Source organism: Aulonocara sp. 'chitande type north' Nkhata Bay, linkage group LG16 (genome assembly GCF_057382095.1).
Source record: "Aulonocara sp. 'chitande type north' Nkhata Bay isolate Kocher_YH1m ecotype deep benthic linkage group LG16, A_spYH_male_GT1.1, whole genome shotgun sequence".
Classification (NCBI taxonomy): Eukaryota; Metazoa; Chordata; class Actinopteri; order Cichliformes; family Cichlidae; genus Aulonocara; species Aulonocara sp. 'chitande type north' Nkhata Bay.
In genome coordinates this window covers 7,253,849-7,273,422 of record NC_141359.1, presented here as the reverse complement: position 1 = coordinate 7,273,422, position 19,574 = coordinate 7,253,849, and the positions used below count along the sequence as shown (strand labels likewise).

General features: G+C 41.3%; 1 protein-coding gene across 2 annotated transcripts in view; it reads right to left on the bottom strand.

The window, feature by feature from the left end:
• The window catches only part of plekhm3 (pleckstrin homology domain containing M3), a 49,530-nt gene extending 30,534 nt beyond the window's left edge, over positions 1–18,996 (bottom strand). Inside the window, exons 1-3 of one of the 2 annotated variants that reach the window (XM_086266806.1) lie at positions 18,702–18,996; positions 14,527–15,609; positions 5,432–6,538 (exon numbers count right to left, since the gene is read on the bottom strand). In XM_086266806.1, the coding sequence (XP_086122932.1) occupies positions 5,432–6,538; positions 14,527–15,049 (1,630 nt within the window). In that variant the 5' untranslated portion in view covers positions 15,050–15,609; positions 18,702–18,996. Of the gene's footprint in view, positions 1–5,431; positions 6,539–14,526; positions 15,610–17,400; positions 17,860–18,701 lie in introns of those variants that run through there. The other variant, XM_086266805.1, reaches the window with a different exon arrangement.
• Between the last annotated feature and the right edge of the window lie 578 nt (positions 18,997–19,574).

The following is a 19,574-nucleotide window of genomic DNA, read 5'->3' as shown; positions in this document are numbered from 1 at the left end:
CCAGTGGTTCAAACAACCACACCTCTGACAGGACACCCGTGTGTGTGTGTGTGTGTGTGTGTGTGTGTGTGTGTGTGTGTGTGTGTGTGTGTGTGTGTGTGTGTGTGTGTGCGTGTGTGTTATGTACATGTGTGAATTAAAACTCAAAAGACGAGAGAAGCCTGAGCTTTGATGTGTCCCATTCACACCAACCAAACACTCCAATGAAAATGTGGACAAATGGAGAGTACTATGAGTAAGATGGCGTGTGTGTGTGCGTGTATGAGAGAGAGAGAGAGCGCAAGAGAGAGAAACTGTTTGTCTTTTGATGTGAACCCACCTCCTACTTCCTCACTTCTCTCATATCTACTGATTCCCACTTCACCCAAAGCCCCCCTGTCCCACAGATTCACATGGTCTGTGGGGGCCTGAGAATGTGCTCCAGCGCAAAAACAGGGGTCATCTAACCTGAGAGCACACTCTGCACAATGTGTGTGTGCGTCTGCACACTCATGCGTGTGCGGCGAGGGGTTATGGGGTGATGGAGAGTCACAGCCTTCAAACGAACACTAACCATTTCCTTCAAAAGGAATCTAAAATGCAGCAGTTCCCATATGTAATTAGCTGAATATATTTTACATTTTAAACAACGATTCACTCGATATGTTTATAAGGAAGCAGCCTGCATATGCAAAGAGAAGACTTGAAACAAGTTCAAAGGGAAAACGGTGAAAGCTGAGGTAGCATACCGAACATGAGGTACTTATTACCGTCTTGTAGTCGCACGCTAAACGATTCTCCAAACCTACTTTCAGCTAAAAATGTAAAGGTCAATGTCTTTTGAAAAGATGGAGGTTTGATGCACATTTGCACAGCGGATGGCTGGATTCATTAATAAATAAATTTTCTATTTGCACCTAAAGTGCAAATGCATGCATCCAATTGTTGTCTGCTTTTGATCCATATATACAAGTATCATCTGAAGATACTATGAGCAAGTGCTTAGCCACAGTGAAAAGGAAGAACTTGCTAACAGGGTGTTTGACAGAAGATGGATGGACGAATGAATGGACAAATACTGTTTTGAGTGAAAGAGTGACGCTGCCAGGAAGAAGCTTGATAATGAGGACCCACACTTGAAACCACCAGCTGATGAACTGTGTTCCTTGTTATTGTCTTATCGCTTTCCTTGTTTTCCCTTGACAGCGTCATATCTAATAAAACAAGTCAAACTTAAAATGTAAACAAAAGAGGCCCAGAGTATAAGATCTTTGGTGACGTCTGATCATGTGCCAGGGGAACAACTTCGCTGGATGTCTGCTGGAGCAGTGAGCAGCTTTCTTCTCAAAGCTATACCACTATTTGGAGTTTGATGGTGATGGAGAGTGTTGGAAATCTATCCAGCTCACGCCAACGTTTGTTGATTTGTAACTTTCTATCCTCTGCTGCTTCTCTTCAATGTGGCGTCCACAGGGTTCAGTTTTACGCCCCCCTTGGATCTATCTTCAGGAAACATGGGATTTCTTTCCATTGTTATGCCAATGAGTCCCAGATTTATTTTCCTCTTAAAAAGATAAATGGTTTAACAGCAGACTCCCTGTTCAGATGTCTTGGTGAAATAAAGGTCTGGGTGGCTTTGATGAGCAAAAAATAGAAGTGAGGATTTTCGGTGACACTTCTGAGACACTACTATGGATCTTGGTTCTTTGGCGCAGTACGTTCAACTGAACATTACTAATCTGGGAGTTAAAATTGATGCGGATCTTAAACTTGAAAGCCAGGTCAGGGCTGTTGTAAGATGTAGCCTTTTTCATTTGAGGCAGTTAGCCAAAATAAAACCTATTTTATCAAGGCTGCTTTTTGACACGGTAATCCATGCCTTTGTTACATCTAGGCTGGATTACTGTAACGCACTTTATTGGGGTGTTAGTGATGTGTCCATTAGGCATCTGCAGGTTGTGCAAAATGCTGCAGAGCGTCTTTTAACTGGCACAAAAAAGTCTGAGCACATTATCCCCATTTTATTTCACTCCACCGGCTACCTGTACATTTTAGGATAATTTTGAAGTTATTTTATTTGTTTTTAAATCTCTTAATGACTCTACTTTTTCCTAATTCTCTATTTTTAACATGTTTGATTTTATTTTCTGTTTATGGTATTTGTATATGTACAGCACTGTGTGAACTAGGGCTGGGCCATATCACACCATTCACAGTAATACCGGTATAATGTTGGGCAACGATAAGAAAATGAAATATTGCGATAGAATATGGGTAAAAGGCGCACGCGCAGTGCCTTTGTTTACATACGCACATGGCGGAAAAAGCATGGCGGCGACGGAGAATAAGAAGGGCGAAAGTGGATCGTTGAATGAAACGGATGAACCAGAACTGGTTTGCTGCAACTTCAGTGGTGTGGAACTGGTTTAGCTTTCGTCCCTCAGATACACAACAAAGCACATTTTTGGTAGCGCATGCTAGCGGGCCGTCGTTATTACCGTGTTGTTTGGAAAATACGGCACACTTAAAATCAATCCTTTGATTTTTCTGAAAATCAACAGTGCCCCTTATAATCCCGTGTGCCTTATGTATGAATTCTGGTTGTGTTTACTGACCTCGAAACGATTTTATGTACACGGCACTCGAAAATCTGTCAAATGTTTCAGTATGACTTTGCTAAGCTACGAAGCCGCACCGCTTGATGGATTGTCGGAGCATTACAGCTATCGTAGGCGGAGCCTCGTGGAGTGATACGTACTGTGCTTCAACATAATATTACCGTATTGTGTGTGCTTAACCTCTTTTTAAGTTTTGTGGATATTCTACATGGTCATGCTGAGGATATGTCGGCCAATTTCCACTGGAAATGCCTTTTGGTTAAACTGTCAGCAAGGAATTTGCATTTGCACTGTTAAATTTTTATATAACTTTAATGCAAAAAACAGCCGCTTGTTTAAGTAAAAATAGATTGATTTTTTTTTTTTTGCACTAATAAAGTTGTGGAGTTGTAAAGTATTTTGTCTCGTGTCAATTATATCGTTATCGCAAATTTTCAAATGTATGTCGTGATAAATACTTTTGGTCATATTGCCCTGCTCTAGCGTGAACCCTGGTTTATTTTAAAGTGCCTTATAAATAAAGGTGGTATGGTATTAACAGAGAAAATGTCAAACTGAAACCTGTATAACATCCCAAAACCTACTTCGATAATTGACTGTATAGGGAAGAAGACGAAGAAGACGAAGAAGAAGTGAAGACTGAAAACATTTACATCCATAGAAATCAGGATTCCCACTTTAAGGGAAGGGAGGGAAATTTTAAGACCAATTTCCACAAAAGAAAATCTTGAAAATGAAAGCTAAAAACCTGTGAGAAGACATAAGACCTCTATAACAAGGCCTTGAATTCAATGGTTGTAAAAGACTTCAGGGCTTCTAACACTGTAGGAGACCAAGAAGGGATACAGTCAAATAAATGAGGCGGTGACAGCAGGAGAAAAGGGAGACAAAAAGAGGGAAAGGCTACGAGTGTGAAAGAACTGGTGAGCGGAAAAGTAAAGAAAGGGAGGACAGGAGGGAAGTGAATGGATCGAGAGAGCAGAGGTGTGCTCTGTATAGAAAAATGGACGTATCCAGCTGTCCCGTCCTACCCAAAAACCCTTCAAACAAACAACTACAATCAGGGCTGACCACTGTAGCATCCCCAGGCTGCTTTTATTCCCTCTCATTCATTCATTCATTCATCCATTTTTCCTCTCCTCCGGTGCTTTAAGCCTACCAATTATCATCAGTTGCCCCCAGACGGCCTCTGTCCTTGTTCCTGTTTCAGCTGGCTTTTCAAACAGCTCTGCATTAATAAGCCAGTTGTTACAAATAAAAAGGGAGGTGAGCGGTGATTATTCAAAGCCCTGCTAAGAGACAGAAAGAAAGAGAGAGAGCGAAAGCCCATGTTTTACACCTAGGGTGAGTAAATGCAATTTATATGAATTGGTATGAAGAGTGATAAAAAAAATAACAATAAAGGAGAAGAAGGCTGCGATAGACCTGGAAATGAAAAATCATTCCTGCTAAATACTGAAAAACATCCGGTGATCCTGACAGAAGAGTTAGAATCATCACAGAAGACATCATCTACAGTGCAGCTAAAGAAAATAAACTACTATGAACACCAGCTTGGGAAAAAATAAGAATGAATGATGAACATGTAGCTATATGAAGGTCACAGCAGATAGCTACAAGCAAACAGTTAATCCGAGCCGGACATCTGCAGCTCACAGCCTACATGATGAACATGGAGTTTTAAGCCACTTAAAAAAAAATAATAATAAAAATAAAATAAAAAAATCGCATTTTGTAGTTTTGAAACCATCAGCTAATACCAGCTGGCATAATAAGGTGCATTTATAGGCATCCATACAGATACCTAGAAGATAGTGCTAACATACATCTGCAACAGTGTTAAACTATTTATACAAAACAATCAAAAACAAGACCAAAAAGTTTTTCGAGCCATCCTAATGGATCTTTTTTATATGACTGTCCTGCAAATAACGTAACAACAAGCCCTTTTCTACCTGACCCACTGTTCATATTTTATTCAGTAATAAGTGCGCCATTTAAAATGATTTATGTCTCTGTATTATATCATTTTATTCTCTAATGAGCATATATTGGGTCAGTGGGCATCATATGCATTTTCAACTTCAAGAGCCCCAGCTGACCGTGTACCTTTCTTGCCTCTTCTGTTTACATTAAAGCCGGGTCCAGTCGAGTTTCCTGAGAGCTGCAATAATCAGTCACACTTTGTTGATGAGAAGACTAAACAAGCAGGCCGTGAATAAGAACAAGGCTGAAAGCAGGCCAATGGGGGTGAAAGGGTGAAGGGAAGATATTTCTGTATACCTACAATAATGTCTTGGGAGCCAATTAGGCAAAGTTACTTGTAATTGTAGAGATTGTTGTTGGGACTGAAGAGGAAAATGTGCAAAAAGCCTAATTAAACAAGAAATGAAAAATAAAGAAAATCACAAAATCACAACTAACAGTTGTGATTAACTAACAGTGTATATTAATCACCAAATTAATATACACTTTCCTGTGCTTTGCATCATCACAGGAAAGTGTATATTAATTTGGTGATTTCACCTCTAATTACGATACAGGAAATAAAAATTTAATGATCCAGCTTAAGAGCTAGCTCATATGTTCCCCAGAAAATAATTTATACTTAAAACACATGCCGTAAATACAAAAATGGTCAAAATGTGGCACTTGCAAATGACTTAACACCAAAACTCTGCACATAACCTGCTCCAGACCAGGTTATGTGTTTAGCCTAAGATGCCACAGTGATTTAACCAGGTAAAATAAAGAGCCACTTTTAAGACACAGAAAACTCAGCCTTCAGGATGGTAATTTTCTTCAACTTGTCTGTGTTTGTAAAAACCACTCACCTGCACACCTGAAGCTCTGAGCAGTGAGCCCCTTCTCCACAGCCAGACAGGTGAGAATACTGAGGAAACTGGTGGTGACCGACTGTCGCTTTGCTCTCTGTGCGTCCCTGTGCCTCCTGTCCCTGGATGGATTTGATCTCAATAGCACCCCTTGGAGACCAGGAGGTCCTACTCCTGGTTCTGTCCCTTCTTGTGCAGGCCTCTGTGTTCTAACTGCCTCCCGCAAGGTCTCCACCCACTCCTGGGCCTTGAGGTGACCATCAGCACGAAGTTTGAGTACCTCTGTTGGGAAAACAGCCTGAAAAAATTCCCCTTTCCCCGTCCATGGCTCTCCATTCTCTAACTCATGATCATGATGAACAGCAATGCAGGACGCCAGCGAGTACTGGAGAACAGGTTGGGACACAGACCCACGGCCTTCTGTAGGGAAGGCCTGGAGAACAGATCTGGTGAGGACAAAAGTGAAAGCCCGCCAGTTGTTCTGATCCGTCAGCTGGTACAGTAGACCGACTCTGAGAACGTCCTGGCACGACTGCGTGAACAAAGGCAGGGTGGTGGGTCTGCTCAGGACAACAGAATTAGGTGGAAGACAGAGCGATGCCTCTGCTGAAGTCGGGGTGTCGCTTTCGCCATCAGGCCTGGTGTCGAGCCCAGAAGGAGAAGGCGAAGACGAAGGTGACATGGGTGCAGGAAACTTCACGACATGATGATTTTCTACTCCGCTTTTATGCTGACGATTCTCCTGCCTCATGGGTCTGGCTGCCTGCACCTTCTCCCAAATCAGCCGTCTCCACTCCATGGCTTCCCATTGGCTGGCCGTCCTCAGCTGAAGACGTGTGCTGTTGAAGAAGACAGCCTGGATCGTGCGTTGGTCTGCGGGCTGGGTGATCTGGCCGGGCTGGCTGCAGGGTGCTGGAGAGATGACACTCTGGCAGTGTGACAGTGAGTAGGCAGTGCCCAGCTGGCGGTTGGCACTGCTGTCCAGAGCGTACAGGCGGAGCTCGCAAGGCGTCAGCTCAACATGGCAGGGTGTCCAGCGGCCTCGCGGCCCCTCACGCTGCTCCATCTCACACTGCTTCACCACACTGCTACTGCTGCTTTTATCAGCTGGACAGGCACAGAAGAAGAGCAGGGGAAAAAGGTAGAAATGAAACAAATGAATAATATATATGTTCAGAACAAGCAGTTGTTTTAACAAGGGCCTTTCCGTTGGCAATTTACAACCATAACCATCCAAGTTTTAAATGGGGATCAAAAATGTATGTTTTTAACAATCCCCTCACCATCTGAGGCATGTGACTTTAAGAAGTAAACATCAACCTAGAGGTTCCTGGCTGTCAAGGAACTCTTGACAGCCAGATGTTAAGTATAGATACTTAACATCTGGCTGTCAAGAGTTCCTTTTGTGGGTGTTGGCAGCAGTATTGTTTGCATGGTTCAAGTTTAGCTTTTCATGCACATAAAAACTTAACATTTTTCATGCCCTACTTCAAGATTAGTAATTTAGTTTCTAATATTTTCTTTTATGTTCACGTTATGTTCCTTAGTTACTTTTTAACTACCCAATTCGACACTGGTTAAAACCAGTCAAGTGAAAATTATTTACATGGGAAACATCTCATGCAAGAAGCTACTTAAACTACAATAAAGTTTTGCAAAAAAAATTCTGTAATGTGTGTTTCAATACCATTTGATAATCTTTTGATAATCCACTGACATTTGATCATGTTTAGGACTAATTAATAAAACAGAGCTCAACAATGCTATCTCTAACACAGCATGACAAGGTGATCACAGAAATAGTGTGTTGAGGCGTGCTGTTGAGAAAGTGAGTGGCGGGAACATATGGATCGACGCCAGAGGAGGCAATTGAGTCCACTGTAACTGCTATGAAGTCAGCTACATGCACACTTTAAAGACTAAAGGTTGGGAGAGATACTGAAAGTGGATTCTTTGTGGTTCTCCAAAAAGTTGATTCTGTTCATCTGGACGTAGCGTTTTGTGGGAGAAACATTTCATCACTCATCCAAGTGACTTCTTCAGTCTCAGCTGACTGCAGGTTTCAATCTTATAAACAGTACATTTGCAATGACTGAAACCAGCCCACTAAAGGAACAATGGACTGGGAGGTCAGTTCCTTAATCTTAATTATGCAAATTCTCATGACCATTGATCAACAACCACTGATCAAAACCCACTGATCAATGGTCATGAGTACCATTCACAGAGAGTTGGGGAATGGCTGCAATCACAGCATTGTAAGATGGTGACAGATGTACCCCCTTAGGCCCCCTCCTCGATTCAGAGATGGTCTTTCCCTTTTTACGTAAATGGCCTCCTTGACTTCGCGCTCAAACCAGCGTTCCTCCCTGTCCAGGATGTTACATCCTCCACATTGAAAGAGTGTCCACTGGCCTGTAGGTGTAAATAGACTGCAGAGTCCTGGCCTGACGAGGTAGCTCTTCTGTGTTGTGCCATCCGCTTTGCCAGAGGTTGTTTGGTTTCCCCGATGTATAAATCCTGGCAATCCTCCTGCCACTTAACAGCGCACACAACATTACTCTGTTTGTGTCGGGGGACCCGATCCTTGGGGTGGACCAGTTTTTGGCGCAGCGTGTTTTGGGGTTTAAAAGCCACAGAGACCCGGTGTTTAGAAAAAATGTGTCTCAGCTGCTCCGATACTCCTGACACATATGGGATCACTACAGGTTTTCGCTTGGGCAGTGGTTGTCCTTCTCTCCTGGATCGGCTGGAGCTTTCTTTAGGTGCCTTTCCAACTTTGTCAAAAGTCCAGCTGGGATAACCACATTTACTCAGGGCCTTCTTGATGTGCCGTTCTTCTGCCTCCCTTGCCGCTGTGTCAGTGGGGATGGTGAAACGCTACGTCCAGATGAACAGAATCAACTTTTTGGAGATTTACTTTCCTGGATGATTGAGAATGCATCAAGACAATTCTTTGTGGTGTTTTCCTTTTATGGACAGCATCTATAGTGTGAACTCATACTGATAAAAGACCCGGGAGTCTTCAAAGCACTTAAAGAGACGTGAAAACTCCAAGCCTAATTCCAAGCCAATGACCTACCTCCTACCTTGACTTGCTTATGCAGCTTTTTCCTGCCACATTTGTTACAAGTCTAATTGACCACTGGACATATAATCAGGGCCGGTCAGTTTCCTGAAGGAGGTCGCTTATCATAGCCTGACTGCTCAGACCTGAGCTTTTGTATTTTGGTCAGAGATAGCTATCCACGGGTGCTCCTCTGGAAACGTTTCTTGTAACGAAGGCAGGAAGAAACAGTATTGTTAAAGAGGCCAGTGGGCAGTCTGCCCCACTTTCCTAATCTGAAGGCTGGAGCCCACATTTTCTCTCAGATAATCCACTGTCTGTTCCTCAGAAAGTTGGTTTCACACTCGTTTTCCTTTTCTCTTTTTTCTCTTTCAGTCTTGCCCTGTGATTATCGTTAACTTTCTCATTGATTAAGGAGGGTTCAGATTAAGGCAGATTTCAGGGACCACAACATCTGCTTGGAAAATGCACTTGACCACAATTGTAGGGACTTACAGCAGATATATGGAGCGCTGTAGTGACAATAATGTTCTTGTCCAGACTTTGCCCTTATATCCAATTTCATTTCTCTAACTGTTTATAACCCAGTGTTAAAACTAAACTAGACTTTAAGCAAAGTGCTGCAAACTGGCATCTACACTATAAAAACAAACTCCAATCCTTTCACATCATTAAAAGAAGCCAACATCAAGGTGAAAAAAAAAGCATATATATTTAGTTTTTTTAAACCTACACCCACTTGTCCTCCACTAAAAGAGGAACAGAAAGAACCACTTGCTATACCGAAACTGGTGACAAAGAGGTGAACTTTCAATGAGGCAGAAAAGATTGAGGACTGAAAAAACAATGATTTTATACTGCACCTGTGATTATTTGATATATTATTACAAAATCCATACTGGCTGTGCCTCAGGAACTGAAGCAGGTTATCCACTAATTAGAAGGTTCGTGGTTTAATCCCTGGGGGCTCCAGTCTGCGTGTCAAAGTGTGATTGGGCAAGATACTGAACTCCAAGTTGCTCCCAATGCGTTCATTGCAGTATAAATGTAGAAAAAGTGCTTGTGTGAATAAGTCATGTTGTATAAAGTATTTTGAGTGCTCAAGTGGAATACAAAAGTACTATATGAAAACCAGTCCATTTACCTTGGTTACATTTGCATAGAAAGTACTTCTTGTCCTTAGCCATTAAGATGTGGTCGGGACCTGCTTCACATCAAAATTAATTACACTCTTGCAACAATGGTTACTTACACACGTTAAAACTGACTATTTTCCAAGTGGAACATGCTGAAAACTCAATTTAAACATTGATGTACTCATGCTTTTTGACCTGACACACTTTAACTCGGTAAAGTGTGAAAGACAAGTTTTCTAAATAAATCTGACAAATTGATTTAATTGCTAACCCCCGCCACAAGCAGTCTAATTGGTGCATACTGCATTTTGGTTGAAAAAAAGCCAATTCTCTTAGAGCCCCTGTTAACTTAAGGGTGGCAAGTCCAGTGCCTCATCAATCTTATCAAAACAGCAGCTGACAGTGTCACTCTAGGTCTCTGACTTTGCATGTTAACAAACCTTTTTTGCTAAGGGAACAAATGAATATGCAAATGAAATCAGGTCTGGCTGATTGGCAGTCTTCACGCTTGGGAGGCTCGAGATGAGAATTAGGCATTGTGGTGAGGAAAGCTGCTCTGTTCAATTAGCCTTCATCTCTACCTGGTGGGTTTTGACATCACACACAATAATAGTCTAGCGTACACATTCAAGCCTTCAACCATAATTAACATTTCACTCTGTTGTTAAGTAACACTACTGCCTTTATGTTCATCGAGGTACAAACTCCTGCTTAAAACTACGTGCTGTTTCCAAGTTTCCGGCTATAAGTGAAGACCTATCCTACAAATGTACAAAGGTATACACCCTTGACCTATTTTCTAGATCATAGAGCTTATCCTCATTGAGCCAGTACTAGCCTGGAGAGCACTTCAGCTATCGTTAGCCTCTTCCTTTAACCTGGATTTAACGCTTTTCTTGGACGTTCAAGTTCAAACTCCCTAGATTGAGAAAGGGCAGAATTTCACTCGTGTGTCAAAACTAATTGACATTTATAACAGGAACTGAAACACAGAAAGCATGAATGTACACAGTCAGCAGAAGGCCCAACTAAAAGTAAACACAAGTAGGAATCCAAAGGCTGTGGCTCAAATGGCCAATCTTGTAATCTGTAGGGATTGTCATAATTTCTCAGTACTCTAATAGTCCTTAAAGTAGAAAGGATTAAAAAAACAAAAACAAAAATGAGGTCTGCTGCAAACTCTGCAGGGTAAACCTAGCATGTCACAAGTCTGCCATGACTTTGTGCAGACATTTGAGTGTGAATCATTTGTTTGTGCCAATGAGTTACCACTAGAGATGCACCAATCCATAATAATAGATAACGGACAACAGTCCAGGGTTGACTCTAAAAGCTGGATCAGGTATCAGCAACAATCAGCCAGTCTATTTAACTCAGTTCTATGTTGATCTGTTTTTACAATGCCACACGTCAGAAGCACTGCACAGGCTGCTAGGGGGGGGAGAGTCAACATAGCATGGAGGAATCCGTTTCCAAAGAAACTAACACAACCAAAAGGGGCTCCTAAGACAATACAGTCTCTGTTGTTTCAGTGCTTGAGTCCTGTCAGCTCCACTGTTTGTGTGTGTATATAGAAGTGCACTCATAGTAAGCTGCCATAAACAGGGAAAGTTCAGTTTTATTTATTTAGCACCAAATCACAACAACAGTCACCTCACATATGTATCTTATATTCTAAGTTTAAGACCCTGTTAGAGAGAAAACCCCAACAATTAGAAGACCCCATATGAGCAAGCAATTGGCAACAGTGGGAAAGAAAAACTCCCTTTTAATAGGAAGAGGGGAGAAAGTCAGGACAAAGACATGCTGTGCAAGAGAGCCAGGGATGAATAATAACTAATGATTAAATGCAGAGCAACGTATTAACACAGAGTTAGTGAAAAGAGGTGAGTGAAGAAGAAACACTCCCAGCGGCCTAGGCGTGCTGCACCGTAAGCAACCTTAAGTACCCCTGACATGTTAGGTGTACAGGCCGGGGTAACTCAAGGTCTTACCCATTTCTAAAGCTCTTTTGCGTGGTTGTTTTTTTTTACTATTACTGCTGCATTTCCTGTTAAATATTGGTGACTTAGTATGAATGTGTTTATTATTTTAAAAAGCATACAGCATAAAAAATACACCTGTTGCCAATGTTTGTTTGTTTTTGTTTTTTTTAATCAATGCAGCTTTTCTAGTTAAACACAATAGAACTTAAATAGAAGCAAAGCCTATGTGGTTACATATGCATGTATATTGTGTACATAAAAAGGCGATAATCATATCCATTTAGCACCTAAACATCCCCAGCTGTCACTAATGGAAAAGCCAACAGGCTACTTTTCTTTTTTAATGTGAATGAAGACACATAGCAAGGCGAGCTAAATCACTGTGCCTTGTGCTTATTACCGTCCTTTTCCTCCTCCTCTCTTTTCAATACACATCGAGCCAAACTAAATAGCCTGATGTCTTTTCACACATATGCTAATACTAAATAATCCTGCCAGTATCAGGGCCTGGGTAATTGGGTTGCCTCTTCTCTTGCCTCATTTGAGTCCATTTGCTGACAGGATTACAGGCTATTATCCCTCAGGATCCCTTAGGATCTCCTTAGTCCTTTAGATAGCCAAAACACACAAACAAATGCTGTGTGTGTGTGTGTGTGTGTGTGTGTGTGTGTGTGTGTGTGTGTGTGTGTGTGTGTGTGTGTGTGTGTGTGTGTTGGGCTCTCTGCCTGAGTAAGGACTGTCATAGCACAGCTGTGTCATTTCAAGTTATCATCATCTTCTGTCATTATTGCTTTCTCTGAGGATGCTTCAGCCTAAGTACAGCACACGCCCCGATCCGCAGCACAAATAGTGCAGGACTTCTGTCCTCCCAAAGCCTCTCAAAGGCTGAGAAAGCTTTTCAGTGAATGGACGGTCGATAGGAGCAGAGGAGGAGGAGGTGTGCATATTTCTGGCAGGTTCAATGAGTTGGTCACCAGAGGCCATGACATCATCTTCAATGAGTCAAAGCAACTCTCCATGCCACAAACGCCCAATTAGGCAAATTCAATCTGATTAAAGGGTCAGTTAACTCAAATTAGAAAACACACACAGATGAGAAAAACGGTGTAACCACTGACTGAAGTGAATAATATTGATTACCTCGTAACAATTATGGGCAGACGTCTGGGTCAGAGAATCTGACAGCTCGAGTTTCATGGCGAGTGGCACGAGCACAGATAAATAACGAAAGCTGGGTTTTCAGGTACCTGCGACAGTTTCAACTCACAACTTTATCATTTCTGCTAACCTCTCTGACACGAGGTGGTTTAGAAGCTACTCCTCAGCAGGGCGAGGCATGCAAAGGGTCAACACTGTATTAGGCAAGAGTGTTTGTAACGTTTTCACTTGCAGCTACACATCTCCTCACTTACGTCAGCTTGACTCAATAGCATGAAGTTAATTTCTGGATGTAAGTGATGGTATGACTTTTCAGATGATCTCCTCAACACAGTAAAGGCGGATCTATTTATTTATGCTGCTGAAAATCAGTAAAATGTACATTTAGAAATCTGAACTATAGTCTTTCCAGAAAGAATGTCCTTGTTATTCTGCACAACTCGTAATGCTCTTCCAACCTGTGTCCATGTTTACTCTTGATGAATACAGTCTCAAGTCTCAAGTCTGTGTCAAAACGTATTCTTGATTCTAAAGACATGGTTAAGTTATATCCACCATAGGAAAAATGCTTTTGAAAATCTGTGACCTTGGTAACACATGAAGCGAAATAAATAACTTTGCGTATCAAATTTATTAGGTTTCATAAAAACAAGAAAACATGTATTTAGAAATCTGTCAAAAAAGTTGTTTAAAACTAAAAATTATTGAACCATCACAGTGGAATTTCTGTTTAGGAATGCTAGTAAATAACTGTAATTTGGCATCTTAATCCAAAAATAAAAATGTATTTTACTACTTTTTTCTAATTTTTTTTTAAACAGTACGTTTAAAAATTCATGGATGGATAACACTAATTATATTTTATATTATATTTTAGTTATTTTAGGTCAGCTGTGGCATAAATCTTACATTGGTTGGTGATGTAAAAACTACTGGTGATTTAATAGGAAAGCATATACCTGTTGGCTCCAACACTTCATGTACAAGTACGTCACACTGAACTGTAGAACTACAGTTTAAAGTTTGGGTTCACCTGGAACTTTTCCACTAATCCACCACATAGTTAAAGAAAGCACCAACCCCTGAACAATCATGATATCAGATCATGCATATCAACATGTACCAGATTATGAATAAACTTCATTTGCACGTGAAAGACACATTTAAAAAGTTTACTTGTTATAATATTAACAAGTAAACTTTGCAAATATTTTTGCAAATATTAACAAAAATATTTGCTACATATTTTTACATAAGGCAAAGGTTAAAATATCAATACTACAATCTAAATATCAGGAGAGCAAATCAATATGCTTTCAGATGTGTGGCTACATGTTGGTGACCTTTTCCTGGATTCTTTCCCCGGGCTCTCTGTCCTGGTCGTTGTGTTCTTGGGCAACACACTTTACCCTACTGGTGATGGCCAGAGAGGTCGATGGCGCGTTATGGCAGCCTCGCTTCTGTCAGTCTGCCCCAGGGCAGCTGTGGCTACAACTGTAGCTGCCTCCACCAGTGTGTGAATGTGAGAGTGAATGAATAGTGGCATTGTAAAGCGCTATATAAAATCCAATCCATTATTATTATTTTATGTAATATGTAGCAAATATTTTTTTAAATTGCTGTTCAAAATCCATTCTGTCAATTAACTTATGAGCAGTGACTCACCTTTTCAGCTCTGCCATGGAGCTGGACTAAGCTGTTCACATTAGCATATATATTATATTATCCACAGTGTGAACATGAACTCACCCTCCTGCTGGTGGTTGAGGATCATGTTCTTCAGGGTGTTGCAGTCCACTGTGGGCAGACCATTGTCGGTGCAGGCAGACGGACGGTAGTGGACATCTGACCTGGACCGGCTGTGTCCCTTCTTAAACGCAGAGTTAGATGAGGAGTTGGTGGTGTTGTTGGTACACTCGTTGGTATGGGCAGCCAAGTCATTGGTGGAACGCGCTCGGCTTCTCTTGCCGTGCCTCAAACCCACTCCTAGCCCCAAAACACTGACGTTATCGGCCCAAGCTAGGCCTAGAGGCCCCACCTCCGGCTGCTCTCCAGCTAGCAGGTTCCACACGCCACTGGAGCTCAGCTTGCCCAGCGCTGCATTAGATACCTCCTGCAGCTGCTTCGACTGTCTGGCAGGCTGAAGGTTCCCTGTTTGAGCCTGGCTTGTACCTTGGCCTTGTATCCTATCCATGCAGTGGATGAAATCCTCTGTGGCCTCCAAAGCTGGGCTGATATCACCCACCATGTCCAGCTGCTCAAGACCCTCCATGTCTGTACCAGGACAGGCTTTCCCTGAGCTGGAAATCTTACAACTAGACAGCTATCCAAAAAGGGTTTAAAATCCCTGTTAGCAGAATCTGCATGGCCAATAAACAAAAATCAGCTGTCAGTTGGACAAACGCAGGTGTTTTAGGTATGCTGACAAGCTAGTAACAAAACAAATCCCACGCAGTTCACAAACTTCAAAAACTGCTGCCTTAAGCTGCGATCTGCCCTCTGCATGAAGACAGTACCCTCATCCAGGCTACAGTCTTCTATTTTTTAATGATGCTCCACTAGCTCTGCTAGGTGAGTCAGTATATTCTCCGGGGAGCTACTGCGGTTTCATGCCAGGACTGGCAGGAGCTGGGACTTTCCAATCCAATCTGGGTGGCAAACTACCTTACGCAGCCAGATACACTCACATTTGGGCGCAAAAAGCAGCAAAGTCCTTCTCCTTTGTCTCAATTGCTGAGGGACTAGAGTCAAAATCATACATCAGCTGATTTACACTCTTCCGGCCAATCGGGTGACGGCTGGGGCATCAGCTGGATGGTGTTTGTGGCTTGACTGTAACAGAAGGGAAGAAAGAAAGAGGAACTTGTAAAAGAGGAAGTATGCAAAATAAGCACGAAGACTGGAAAGACAGCTGACAGTAAGAAAACTTGCTGCTCATTCCAGGTGCTTTTGTGAAATTTAAATAGAGTCTCTGTCAAGACTAAAATTATGAAAGAGGGTAATAAAGCATCTAGTTACAGTTTAAACATCAAACCACCTACCCACCTACAGGATCTTCATCACACTTAGGCCAAAAAAAAAACCCAACTTCAGATTCCGTCTCGGCAAACAGAAACAATCATCATTCCTCGTACTGGAATAATACTTGACTTCCTCCTCAGCAGATTATCTCTGGACTGAGCGGACAGAGAGGAAACAGACCTGGGTGGGGTTCCCATCCATCTGCTTGACTGCTTGTCTCTTCTGATTGTCTCCACTCCTCTGTCTCTCGCTCCCTCTCTCTCCATATATACACACTTCTTTCTTTCTCGTTTGTGCTCTCTCACTCTCATTGATTTTCCCCTCCTCCACAGCTCAGCCTCTTTTACTTTTGTCCACTTATGAATTATTTAATGGCCATTGCATCATTGAAACTCATTTTCATGGAGCAATTTGCCGGTGATAATTTGTTGAAAATAAAAAAAACCCAGAACATTATCATGGGAGGGAAAATGTCAGGGATTTTCTTAGCTTTGCATTTTTACGTAAGATTTATTATATGTAGCACATGTAAGCGAGACTATACAGTTGACTATCACAAAGTCCTAGAACATTTGCTGCTGGTAAACACTACATTGTACAGAAATGGCTGAGCCCTGGATTTTCTTGATTACTTTTAAAAATTATTATTAACTATCTAATCTGACTTAAAAGTTTTCTCACAAGAAAGAGAAAATGCTTTAAAAAACTACATTAATAAGTTGATGACATTTTGCCTTTAGGTGAGGTAATGTCAAAATCACCATTAATATTCCTTGCGATGCAGTGATAAACACACTGGGATCAAACATTCATATTTGTAATAAAACGTGTAGTCGCTCTAAACCAATTCTCCAACACATTTGAAATCATCATAATTTTAAGACTATGGGTGGCAAAGTGAACACAGTTAACCAACTTTCAGTGAACAATTTCACTGGAAGAAAAAGGTGGTCAAAAATCTAATCAGAGAAGCTCGAAATATGAGTCTCACTGATTTATTGGTGGGGCAATATTAGCTATTTGCTGATTTATCAGTGTTGGCATTTATAACTGCAAATAAGTAACAATTTAAAAAGAAATGGGAGAAACATCCTTCCTCCATCCTACAAGTGTTGGCTTTGCCTATTTTGTCCATCAGAGGGCTCTCTGCAACGTTTGAAACGCCACAAACACAACACCCAGTTGATTCAAGCAAACCCAAGCACAGTAAATAAAGAACTACCCATAGCAAATGCTATGACAATCTGTTTAGGTTGTGTTTTTGAAAGAAAAAAAGCTATAAAAAAAAAACAACAACAAAAAATGGATAGATAGAATTTAATGATCGAAGTTGGATTGCACCAAGAATTCACTGCTGTGTACATCTAGCGAGCACTGACCACCTTGTAATCCATTTAATTGGCAACACTATGTATCATCTCTTATGAACATATTTACCATGACATCATCTGCTTGCAGATATAGCTGTGAGCTAATACTGCATCGTCATCAAGGTTGATTACTCATCGAGCTTCCCACTGAACTCCTGTTGACTCACACATGCTGACATAGCCCTACAATCAGCTTAGTACAATGCCAAGAAAGCAAAAAGTAAAAACCAACCTTTCTTTAATGGTGGACGGACTTTGGTAGTGACACTGTTGGAGATGTATGATGAATTCTAATCAGCAGAGTAACATAATTCTTCAGTGACCCAACATCCCTTCAGGTTCGAGTTCAGTTGGGGGAACACCATCTGCTTTACGGGAGGATAAAAATCTAAAAACACACCTCCAGGCTCTGTAAGAGTTGTCTCACCGAGATACAAACTGATGGAGTGCTGCAGCACATGGCCTCACATCAACAATCACCTGACCTCAACCCAGCTGAGGCGGTTTGGGATATGTTACACTGCAGAGTGTGGAAAAAGCACTCTCTGTGGCACCTCCTTTAAGACAGCTGGATCGTTTCCAGATGAAAACATCATGAACCTGACGGAGAAACAGCCATGAGTGTGCAAAGCCGTTTGCACAGAAACAAAAATGAAAATCTGCCAGAGATGAGGTGCACATCAGGTTCCCCTGGGCTCACTTTTGTCACATCTTTAATGTTATACTGAGCTTTTATTTCGATTGAGGCTGCAGATTTAAACATTCACAACTGTAGAACCAACCTAGGGATCCAATTACACAAAAACATGAGTACTGTGTGAATGACTGCTTTATTGCTGAGTGTCAATCCTTCCTCTCAAGATTTCATATACGAGTTCTAAATTATTTTATATAGAACTCCCATATCCATATTTTAGACCAACGGACTTGAACACACCAGCATATTTAACTTTTTAATTTAAAAAAAAAACGCAAAGCATTTCATAGATGCTTGAATGCATCACATCTATAAGGATATTAGCTCCTCGTTTTAAGCAGCTTTCGACAATAATTATGCTGACATTTAACTGGGATAGCAGGTACAGATGAAAAACTATCAGCCTCAGCCCTGTGCACTTCAGTTCACAAACACACAGTCAGCATCACTCAGCTGGAAACACTGACAAAGGTGAAGCCACAGTTAGACATTCCGACACTTACATGAATTTGCTGCCCATGTCAGCTCCCCTAACGCGTCTAGTTCATCGTCTAAATTCTTTCGAAATAAATGTATGCAGAAAGTCGATGGAACACTCCTAAAGCTGACTGAAAAAGGCCCGTGCTCATCCCCAGCTAAAGTGATGTGAGCCGGGGCTAGTTAGCTCCCAGCTAACGCTAGCCTCTCTCCATCCTTGATCAATGTCATTTAAAAACGAGATAAAACGGCTCACTTTTTCAAATGTGCACCATCGCATGGCGCTAGTGCTTTACTGGTGTTTTCAGATGGAGGAACTGGTGCCCTGCACAAGCTATATCACATAATTCTTGACTCACCTTACTGTGTTTACCATTATGTCATCTGACAGTCCGTCAACGAAACACTCCTCTGGGTGCAACTCGGGTTAGCGGGATAAAGGTTCCGTGTAATATTTGACTATTGTACGCAGCATGCGCCACAAATACACACATACAGATACACAATGTAAACATTAGTGAAAATATAATATGAAAAAAAAATTATTGAAAGAATTTGAAGAATTTATTACATAGTGAAATCAGCAACAAATTTAAATCCAACCTCTTACTATTAAGTTATAAGTTATATGCAAAACCAGGTAAGTGTCTCTTTTGATCAACATTTATTTAACCCCTGAAAAACAAGCAAACCAATAAACAGAAACTTCTTCATAGTAAGTAGAATAAAAAAGCAAATACATATTTTAAAAACATTTCCCTGAAAAAATATACACATACACCAAAAACAACTTCAGCAACAACAACAATGATAAGTGCTATGAATTGCAAAAGGCCCTGAGCAGCAATTTCAAACCGAACAATATGAACAATATTTCCAAATGCTTTCCTTTTTACTTTTTCACACCTTGGCTTGCGTGATTGGGTAGAGGATCAATAGGGGGTCCATGTCCCTCTTGGGGGGACACTCCACCTTAGAGTGGAGCTTAGAACTAAAGAAACTTCTCGGACGAGAGGTGAAAAGTCTTCAAGCACCTTAAAGAAGTCCAGACACTTTTCTTTCCAAGCTCCTTAGACTATGACCTGGATGAATGAGAACCTTCACAGACATATTTTTCCTTTTTCCCATTATTTTGACATTTATTTAACCAGATAACACCATCGACAGAACAAAGAAAGAAGAAAAAGCACAGAAATATATTACAAAGATGTGCTAAAAAAAAGAAAGAAGAA